We start from the raw sequence: 10,206 nt of genomic DNA on the forward strand, positions 1-10,206 counted from the left end.
TGCGTGCGCACATCGCTTGTGGAATGTAGACGTCTTCCTCGAGTTTTAACGCGTAAATGGATCGGAATGAGGGGAAGTAAACTTGGGTTGTGGAGTGTAGACGTCTTCCTTGAATTTTGACATGTTAATAGATCGGAAGGAAGGAAAGCAAATTCGGGTACAAAAGTTTTCTTTCGCGACATAATTTACCGTGCCTAATTTATGTCGCGGCCCTGAATCGATTGGGGCCTTTTATCCTATCTCCCATGCCCGTGCCTCGTGATTTTATCAATTGTTGTCAACGATCTAGATTTTTGTGAGGTTTCTAAAAAGTTCCAGATACAACCAGAAGCTTCGCATGAAACATGTTACTCAACAGCACTCCACAGTCCAAATTGCCAAAATGTAATATGTCGTCGCGACCCCCTTGCAAGCACATAGAAGTCTGATCTGAATGAACATTACGGTGCATTTCAGAGAATCAGCCTCAACCTTTCTCTGCCTTTCTTCCTTTTCAATCTAGCCATGGCGAAAACAATCTCTGATTGTATTTCTTGTCCATTCCCTCTTTCTGACGACGTAGATGGCACAAATATCCTGACCAAGGACTCCAACGATGCAGCGCCACTGACGGAGGCCCTCTCTTACGATGCAGCCTCCATGGAAGCTTTGCATAACGGTGAAATCTCTGTGCCTTTTACTGATGAGGCAGGTTCGCACATTTCAGCTCCTCCACCAGTTGCATCTCCAGCTCAGCTTCCCCAGCCCATGGAGAGCTGTCACGGGACTTTTACCCCACGTTTTCTCACTAAAACGTACGACATGATTGAGGATGCCGCTTCCAATTCTGTCGTCTCTTGGAGCAACGGGAACAACAGTTTCATTGTTTGGAGCTTGTCTGAATTCTCGCAGAACTTTCTACCTCGGTATTTTAAGCACAACAACTTCTCAAGTTTCGTTCGCCAACTCAACACTTATGTGAGCAAAATTTGTTTTTCCGATTTTCTAACATGTAGAGTTTAGCAGGAATCGTGAAGGAATTCCAAAGTGATCATTGTGATGAGATCGGTCTATGGAAGTATCAGTTTGATATGTATTGTTTGGGCATTTGTGTATCTTGCTCACACTAACTTTATCCTACTTATCCTATGCACGCAGGGCTTTAAGAAGGTTAGTACTGACCGTTACGAGTTCGCCCATGAGTTTTTTTTGCGAGGGCGAAAGCACTTAATAAAAAACATTCATCGGCGTAAATCTGCAGGGTTACTCGTGGAACATAAGCAATTAGAGCAAGAGCCAATTCTCTCCGTTGCTGAAAATGAAATGTCTGGTTTTAAGGGTGCAATAGAGCACTTGAAGGACGATCACCTTTCTCTAGTGTCCGAGATTGTGATGTTGAGGCAACAGCAACAGACAATGGAGAAAGAAGCACGGGCATTGGCTGATAGAGTTCAAGCGGTTGAAAGGAGAAAAGAACAGATTACAAATTTCTTAGCAAGAGCAATTTGCAGCCCAGCCTTTCTTGCACATCTTCAGCTGCAATCTGAAGTCCATCAAATTGGGAACGAAGCAAAGAAAAGAAGATGTTTACTTCCTTCTATGAATGACATAGAGGATTTCATGGGGGTGGTTTGCATGCAGACAAGTGAAGACTCCAAGGATTTTGGCAACAAAAACGACGCAGGAGAGTTGCACAAAGACAAAGCTGTGCTAAAATCAAGCGATATATCTGAGATGTATCTTGCACAAAGTTTGGATATGGTGTCAGAAGTGGTGCCACCCTATCCAAACACCCTATGGGAGGGACTATCTGCACAACTGCTGGAAGCAGTTGGTAATAGGGACAAATTTCCTGTGGATGATCGGGCTTTCAACTCAAAAGCTGAATTTCTCTTTCCACAGCTGGTAGATGATGCCAATGAAATGGACTTAACATTTGACCTGAATGATTTCACTCAAGAACTGGCTTCGGCGATGGAAAGTGCTGACTTGGGAACTGGATTATCCCTGGATTTTGCTCAGGGGAATGTGAGTCACAAGCTGCAGCAGACTGGAGAATCTTTAAAGAGCAGCCTTACGACAGAGGAGAAAGAACATAGTGTTGTGAGTGTGGAATTCGAGACGAAATGAATGTCCCAGCAAATCCAGTCAGATCAGATGACTGTGCAACTTGAACACTATCGTATAGCTCAAAGTTTCTATGCATGAAGTATTTGGATCATATGCTCTTGTACGTATTGCAGGTGTTAGTACCTTGTTGCGGTTGATTGGTCAGTCCTGCCCTAAAGTTGTCTTCACGGAGATGCGTATGTTTTATCACTAAAATGTGCCTGTGAAAATTGTGTGTTGCAGATGCCATGGAAATTGGCATTTAGTTGTACTGCTTGCCCGTTTATAGCATGCAAGAAATTTGCCTGTTAATGTGAATATGCCCTACAATTTTCTATGTCTGGTTGTGTGACTTTGAGTGAGGATGCATTCGCTGGCTCCAAGCAAATTGAAAATACTGTTTTGCGCCATTGTCTTTGTGCTCATGAGTGACTTTGACACTTTCATTCGTGTGATGGTGTGCATTGTTATGCTGTGTGTGTGTGTGTGTGTGTGTGTGAGAGAGAGAGAGAGAGAGAGAGAGAGAGAGAGAGAGAGAGAGGGAATGAGAATTTTTGTTGGCCTCTACAGGTGCCTAAGATATTACGTTGTGGTTTGTAGGTATATCAATGATGGACATGATACTATGCCTCAGCAAACTCAAGGGACCTTTGACATTTTAGATTCCCTTTGTAAGTTTGTGGGATGTTATCTTTTGGGTATGGTCGTTAAAAGAAAATATTTATATATTAGGTTGAATGGTTGAATTTTCTCATTGTACCACTACACAGATCAGTGACGGTTGTGAGAGCCGGGGTGTATGCAGCACGCAGAAGGGCATTTGCAGTACATTTGTCAGGGGCAGCGTATGATCGGGCCCTAAGGCCATCCAGATAAGCTTTAGCTTCGACAGGTCAATGTAAGGTTTGGAGTCTGTAGCTGCATCATGTTGAAATACGACTCACTCATGTCTTTAGGTGCAGTTCTGGTATTAAGGCACCAAAAATAGACGTATTTTGTTTTAGCCTCCTGAATCATTGGCAAGTGCGGGGCTGTCCTCGGAGACCTCAATAGACTTCAGCTATCATGCTCCAGATCAGGGAAAAACGGCCAACAAAAGTGAACCAAGTGTTTTCATCTAATGTGTCTGTTCTCTATGTTGTTTCTTATGTGTATTTTATGTGAGGAAGGTACTTCAGAACGGAACTCAAGGTAGGTGAAATTGGTAAAGTATCGTAGCATGTGCCTTATGGGTTGTATGTGTGTGGTTTGAAGTATGCAAAAACCCAGGCACCGCCTTGAGTGCTTTGAACCATGCCTACGAAGGTTAGCTGTGATTGTGAGTACATTGACAAGATTTTTTATTGCTTGTTTGTATGGCAGTTGCTTTGACAGCACCTCAGATACAAGGACCAAAGGGCATTTGGTTCAATGAATACATGCTTTGGGTTTTTATTGTGCATTTCAATTCCTAGTTACTGTTGTCTGATAGCTTCTGCCCTGGAAGCTCAAGGGAAGTGCATTAACGACATTGTTGAATATGACAACAGATATGATCAGAAGCGGGACAATATGCTGAAGTAGGCAATTGCTGTGTACAGTTGGTTCAAACCTAAAGAGTCGAAAGCAAATGTTTTTAGCAATCAGCAGCGCAAGGCCTTCTTTTAGCACAACCATGTGCAATATTGATGCCTTGTTTCTTCCTTGGTCTCAGGAAGACAATTTGTTGTTTTTTTTCATTGAGAAACACATTTGTTCTGCTTGTCTCACATTTGTGAGGGAGCAAGCAGAATCATTTATCATGAATTGAACATGTGCGGTAACATTTTTGTAGATAACTACGAGGAGGTCAAACTTGCTGCATGATCACATCCGGATCGAAATTGCTCATCGATGGCAAGAAAAGTAAATTCTTCTTGGAAGAGATCCACTTTTTAAGGCACATAGTGTCAATTGCTCAACAATGGCAAGAAAAGTGAATTCTTCTCGGAAGAGATTAATTTTTTAAGGCACATAGTGTCAATGCATAACTTTTTGTAAGGTGCATTAGCAATAGAGTGCAGAGAGTTTTTGGTACGCACATAAGGTCTTACAATTCAATTCTTTGAATTGTTTATGAAGCTTCCTATTATAGAATTCAACAAAGGTCTATATAAGTGGTGCAGAAACAGCTGGTACTCACAGGCAGGCCCCTTTTCTGGCCTACAGACTCCAAAAATGCTGGACATGTACACACATTCAGCCGTGTCACTTGGATCTCTTCAATGAAACCCACTGCCATGTCTAAAATGCAACCATGTGCCCCTCTCCCCTCGGCTTCAACTTTTTTTGTACCAAAGCCTTGTTTTCTCTGTAATCTGAGGTTAAAGAAGTGATAGTAAAACTTGGTGGCACTCCCTGGAAAATGATTTTATGGAGCCACATTTTTTTATGAGGAAGGTGAAAACTATATTGGAGAAGAATCTTGTACAAAAATTTGGACTTCAAAAATTTGAGGCGGCCATGTTTAGATTTGATCAGGTTTTGGATGATTGGTGAAGAAGCTTGGCTTCAAGGAAATTGCCCTTAGACGTAACTGATAACTATGCTTGATGTGAACACCTCCTTAGAGCTGGGCCTCCTCGCTAGAGACTGGTACTTCCGTGCTACTAGTACTCGTAGAGCGCTCACCATAAGCCCTCCATTGAGTAGAGTGCATGCTCAAAGAGGAGGCACACCCCATAGAGCCACAAGTATAAGCAGGGAGTGCTTCAACCACCCCCTACATCATCAATATCACCATTACGATAGGCTATAAGAGGTAACAAGGGATGGGTTTAAAGGAGCCCTCCAAAAGCCCTTGAACAAGATGCCTTTTAAAGATTTCAATCCCTTTTTTAAGGGCCTTCTATAAACGGAGAAGCAAGGATATCTCTCCATATCTCTGAAGGCATCGTAGTGCTTGGCACTGCCTTGTTCAACATGTATGCCAAATGTGATGTACTTCAAAAGCACAAAGCTTGCGTCAGGAGATTCTCTTCCAGAATGTCATCTCTTGGCGTGGATTGATTGGGGGATATGTCCAAGAGGGACAAGGATAGGAAAATATGGGTTGTTTTCAGTAGATGCGAAGAAAGGGCGTTTAACTTGCGTAAGGAGCTTCTTGTCCGGAATGTGATCTCTTGGACTGCATTCTTTGTGGGATATGCTCAACAAGGATAAGGCCAGGAAGATTTGGATTGTTTTCAATAGATGCAAAGCGAGGGCATTTCAATCATCTACGCTAGCAACTTGGAAGTGCTAGAGGAGCTTTCTATCTACAATGTCATCTCTTGGAACGCATTGATTGTAGGATATACTTGATAGGGTAGGGATAGAAATCTTTGAGCTGTTTCCAGTGGATACAAAGTGAGGGCATTTACCTAGATGCAATCACATATGCATGCATGTTGAAGGTATGTGGCACTATGAAGAACGCCCATATGGGCACTATAATTCATGATGATATTGTTCCCACATCGATTTCGATTTCGAAGACATCTCTTAATATTCCCAACCGAAAAGCAAGCTCAAAAAAAGAGCCTCCACAAGGTCGATCTCAATATTGCCATTGATGCTATCTTTGACAAAAAAAATAATCATGCAGTTGTAGCTGAGCTTTTCTGTGCAAAAGGTGCCCATATTAAGTATTCGACTTGGAATGTGTATGCGGGGGACGAGGAGGGTCTTGGATACAAGTACAAATTGGATCGGCCATCACATGGAAGTATCCTACTATTATACTAAAAAGGGACAAAATCCGGCCATTGGACCCAGTTGCTTGGCCTGATCTTGACCCTTGCTGATAACTTCGATTGGATGACTTGCAGGCATGCTACTTTTGAGTGTTGCGATGTAATAAGTTCACAACGGGTTTCAAAACATTCTATGTTGCAAAGGAGAGGGGCCTTTAGGACTGCGAAAAAGCCACCAGTTTGAAGGCTCCCAAGGAGCACCATTCAAAGAGAGAGGGGTCGCTCCGGGGGAAAAGGAAGGAAGGCTTTGAAGCAAGCTCACAATAGCAGAGCGCGGCTGCTGAGGAAGAATTCCATTGCCAGTAGCAGCTGTTGCAAACTCCAGATCTCGTTCTTGCAGTTCGAAAAATACATTAAGTGGGAATTGTTTTTTCTTGGGAAATGCATGTATATCTTGGCTAAGCAAGAAGCAACCCACAGTGGCTACATCAACTTGTGAAGCTGAGTACAGGGCAGCTTTCACGGCAACAATTGATTGTGTATAGATACACAGGTTATTGGCAGATCTTTGTGAGTGTCAACAGGCACCCACTACCATTTTCACTGACAGTCAAAGTGCTATGGTAGTTGCAAGGAATCCATTATTTCATGCAAGAACAAAGCACATAGAGGTTCACTACCACTATGTCAAGGAAAGGCTACATGAAGGAGAGATCACACTAACTTACTGTCCTACACAGGATAACATTGCAGATCTATTTACGAAGGCGTTATCACGAGAAAAGTTTGAAGCTTTCCGAAAAGCTTTGGGCTTACTCTCATACACATGATGATCTATTACTTTGTACGGATTCACACTATCACTAAGGGGGGATTTGTAGACATGTAGTAGTGTTAGTGTGTATACGCGCTTCACCAGGGGCACTTTTCTCACACTGGGTTTTTCCCCTTGGACATCTGGTGTGAAAGGACACCTTATCTCTTAGGGTTTCATATAAGCTTTGTAGCTCTGAGTTTGTAGATACATTATTATTTCAATACAGAGAGATAGACTACAGAGATCTCGTATGCAAGCTCTGTGTCTTCTCCTTCTCCATCTTCTTCCTACTCTGAGTTGCTGTCTTCCTTCTGTTTCCTGTTTCATCATCTTCAACAAAATGTTGTACATATGTTTTTGGACTGTCCAAGCTACACGTCAATCTTTGATTCAAGCTACAGAAAAGGAATGTGAATAGTTAAACATTTCATCTTGCAATGAAGCGTCATAAATTGAAGATGCTAAGTATGTAACGCACGTCATGCAAAAGTGCCATACAAAAGTATGGTGGAGAGTTGGCACTGTGGTCTCTCCAAAAAATATAAAAAAGGGAAGTCGTGCCCTGCCCCGTAGCGTTTATGTGTTGCGCCAAGAAAACGCATATTCATGGAGAGTTGAATAGAGATAACGAACCTTGCAGTGTAGTACAGCTGGAGTTACGTTTGTGCAATCGAAACGGCCTATGTTTTGAGTATATGTTCTCCCTGCCAGACACAAAATAGGCATTAGGATAAATATAGGGCATGTAGCATATTGATTAAGCTTGAAGAGAAATAGATCTAATTTTTTGCATGCTCAACAGTTGAGCCTGATAAGAACATCGCCAAAAAGAAACTCGTTAAAAACAACACTGATGGAAAACTGCTATCACTGAAGAACGCTCCCACTATTTCGCTTGTTTTTGTCCCATCAATCTGTCGGGCTAGCATACACGCCAATCGTCTACGAATTTAGCGAACACTTGTCATGATCTGGGCCATTTCCCAAGATGGAATCCCACGGCCAAGAGCCTGCAGATTAATGCTTTGAAAATCTCTTGCGTTCCACGCTTTTTTTTCTATATCATGGTTGTGGTACCATGGGTTCTGAATAGAGGGGTGGACGAAACAGCCAACATGCAAGACATCCACGTTGTCTATCTCAAGGTCACCTTTAGATGGCACGTTGATAAACAACATCACAACCACCACGTTGAGGACGCTACCATGATCTTTCAGCAAATAACGCACACCTATGAAATCTTCACTGACCCTCTCCAGTGTCTCTCACGACCTCACCCTCAACAACCAACCATAGAGCTCTTTCGTATCCAGACTCTGCCCTGCGTCTCATCATGTGCAACACCGCCGCACCGTTAATCCTTCAACATGCTCAATAGGTGGAGGCTATGCCACCTACAAGGTCTACTTCATTGCTTTATCAGGGATGAAGTGGAGGGTGGGGAGAGATTTCTTCCTCTACTATGGACACCTTTTACTGAACACTAAAGAATATTTCGACAATGATTTCTTCCATGTTTATGGTGGAATGTCGTGTGCCAAAATCACCAGCCCAATCTGAATCGCTGTAACCAAGAAGCTGCATAGAACTGTGCTTTCCATACATATCCCCCCTTGGAAAGAACATGGCAAGATTAGGGGTACCTGAAAGGTAACGAAGTATGCGCTTCACAGCCTGCCAATGATGCATACCTGGGCTGTGCATAAATCTGCTTGCTTGTGAAACCCCAAATTGAATGTCTGGACGAGTGTTGCCTGCCAAATATATCAAGCAACCAACGGCTACTGCATAAGTATGTACATCAAAAGGTTCTCCAGCATCGTGCATGCTCAACTTTGATCCAGTTTCTATGGGTGTAGAGATTGGTTTATAATTTTGCATACCAAACTTGTCCAAAATTTTATGCAAATATTTTGCCTACAACATGTATATGCCATCCTCTGATTGCACAAACTGAATACCCAAGTAATAATGTAGCAAACCAAGATTAGACATCTCAAAGGTTTTTCTCAAAGCATCTTTAAATGCTTCAATTTCATCTGCATTATTGCCTGTAAGAAGCATATCATCCACATAAAGTGTTAGCATAATGAGAACTCCATCTCTCTTTTTGACATACAAAGTACTTTCTGTTGGACTATTCTGAAATCCCTGGCCAATCAAATAAGTATGTATCTTCTCATACCATGCTCTTGGAGCCTGTTTGAGACCATACAAAGCTTTACGCAATCTACATACCTTTTGCTCTTGACCTTTTACAACAAAACCACTTGGTTGACTTACATAAACTTCTTCCTGCAAATCACCATTCAAAAAAGCAGTTTTGATATCCAACTGATGCACTTTCCAACCATGATGAGCAGCAATTGCAACTAGTGATCTAACTGTGGACGCACGAGAAGTAGGAGCAAAGGTTTCATCATAATCTATGCCTTTCTGTTGCGCATAGCCTTTTGCTACAAGCCTTGCTTTGTACCTGTCAACAGTACCATCTTGTTTCCTTTTTACCTTAAAAACCCACTTTGTACCAATAGGCTTTTTACCTGTAGGCAAGTCCACTAGATCCCATGTATGATTCTTATGAATAGAATCAATTTCTTGCTGCATAGCATCTTTCCACTAAACACACTCTAAAGCTTGTTCAAATGAATCAGGCTCATCTGCATCACAAAGAGTGCTAAAGCAAGCCAAATCTACTTGCTCTCTGCCAAAAGTAGTACCAGCACGTGTTTTTCGTGGCAACGGTGCATCCAACTTGCTATCCTGCAAAGTTTTTTGAACCCATTTAGGCAAGGTTCTTTCTTCCCTGAGAACTTCTTGCTCTTCACACACAATTTCCTCTACATCATGAGGTGTCACATGCTGATCAAAAGATTGATCAAGATTATCAACCTGTTGTGATTCTTAATTTTCCACAAAAGAAGGAAGCAAACCTTCAAATACATCATGTGTCGGCATATGCGGTACATCAAAAGCAACCATAGGTTGAGCAGTAGTTTCTGCAAAAATTACATCACGACTTTCAAAAATCTTGTTTGTAGCAGGATTGTAAAGTCTATAACCTTTACTTCCACTACTGTACCCCACAAATATACATTTGATTGCCTTATCATCAAGCTTCCCACGTAACTGCTGAGGGATGTGAGCATAAGCAAGACAACCAAAAACACGAAGATAACTGACTGAAGGTTTTCTGTCATACCAAGCTTCATATGGAGTAATGGTCTTCAAGGCACGAGTAGGACACCTGTTCAAAACATGTGCTGCACAAGCAACTGCCTCCATCCATAGCTTATGAGGCAAACTCTTAGCCTTGAGCATACATCTAGCCGTCTCCATTAAAGATCTGTTCTTCCTTTCTGCAACACCATTCTGTTGTGGTGTGTATGGCATAGTGCATTGGTGTTTAATGCCTTTCTTTCCCAAAAAATCCTTAAATGCACCTGACATGTATTCACCTCCTCGATTGGTACGAAGAGTCTGTACTTTGCAACCTGTTTCATTTTCAACCATGGCGACATAATGTTGAAAAACTGCAAACACATCTGACTTTGCTTTGAGTGGATACACCCAACAAAACTTGGAAAAGTCATAAATGACGGTCACAAA

General features: G+C 42.1%; 1 protein-coding gene across 2 annotated transcripts; it reads left to right on the forward strand.

Moving 5' to 3' along the window:
- The first annotated feature begins 308 nt into the window (after positions 1–308).
- LOC147427835 (heat stress transcription factor A-2d-like) lies at positions 309–3,984 on the forward strand. 2 transcript variants are annotated; one of them, XM_086497054.1, is made up of 4 exons: positions 309–957; positions 1,138–2,285; positions 2,659–2,759; positions 2,859–3,984. In XM_086497054.1, the coding sequence occupies exons 1-2, from the start codon at positions 505–507 to the stop codon at positions 2,107–2,109; spliced, it is 1,425 nt and encodes a 474-aa protein (XP_086353180.1). In that variant the 5' UTR covers positions 309–504; the 3' UTR covers positions 2,110–2,285; positions 2,659–2,759; positions 2,859–3,984. The 2 variants fall into 2 exon arrangements, with proteins under 2 accessions (XP_086353180.1, XP_086353179.1); XM_086497053.1 differs by having other exon boundaries at positions 2,689–2,759.
- Positions 3,985–10,206: the final 6,222 nt, after the last annotated feature.

The sequence above is a fragment of the Adiantum capillus-veneris genome, chromosome 23 (assembly GCF_014529385.1).
Source record: "Adiantum capillus-veneris isolate H3 chromosome 23, ASM1452938v2, whole genome shotgun sequence".
Taxonomy (NCBI): domain Eukaryota; kingdom Viridiplantae; phylum Streptophyta; class Polypodiopsida; order Polypodiales; family Pteridaceae; genus Adiantum; species Adiantum capillus-veneris.

Excerpts from the sequence above, each read along its gene's own strand:
- LOC147427835 (XM_086497054.1), top strand. The coding sequence starts at position 505 with ATGGCGAAAACAATCTCTGATTGTATTTCTTGTCCATTCCCTCTTTCT. Across the intron at positions 958-1,137 it reads TTCGCCAACTCAACACTTAT|GGCTTTAAGAAGGTTAGTAC; the intron begins GTGAGCAAAATT and ends CTATGCACGCAG.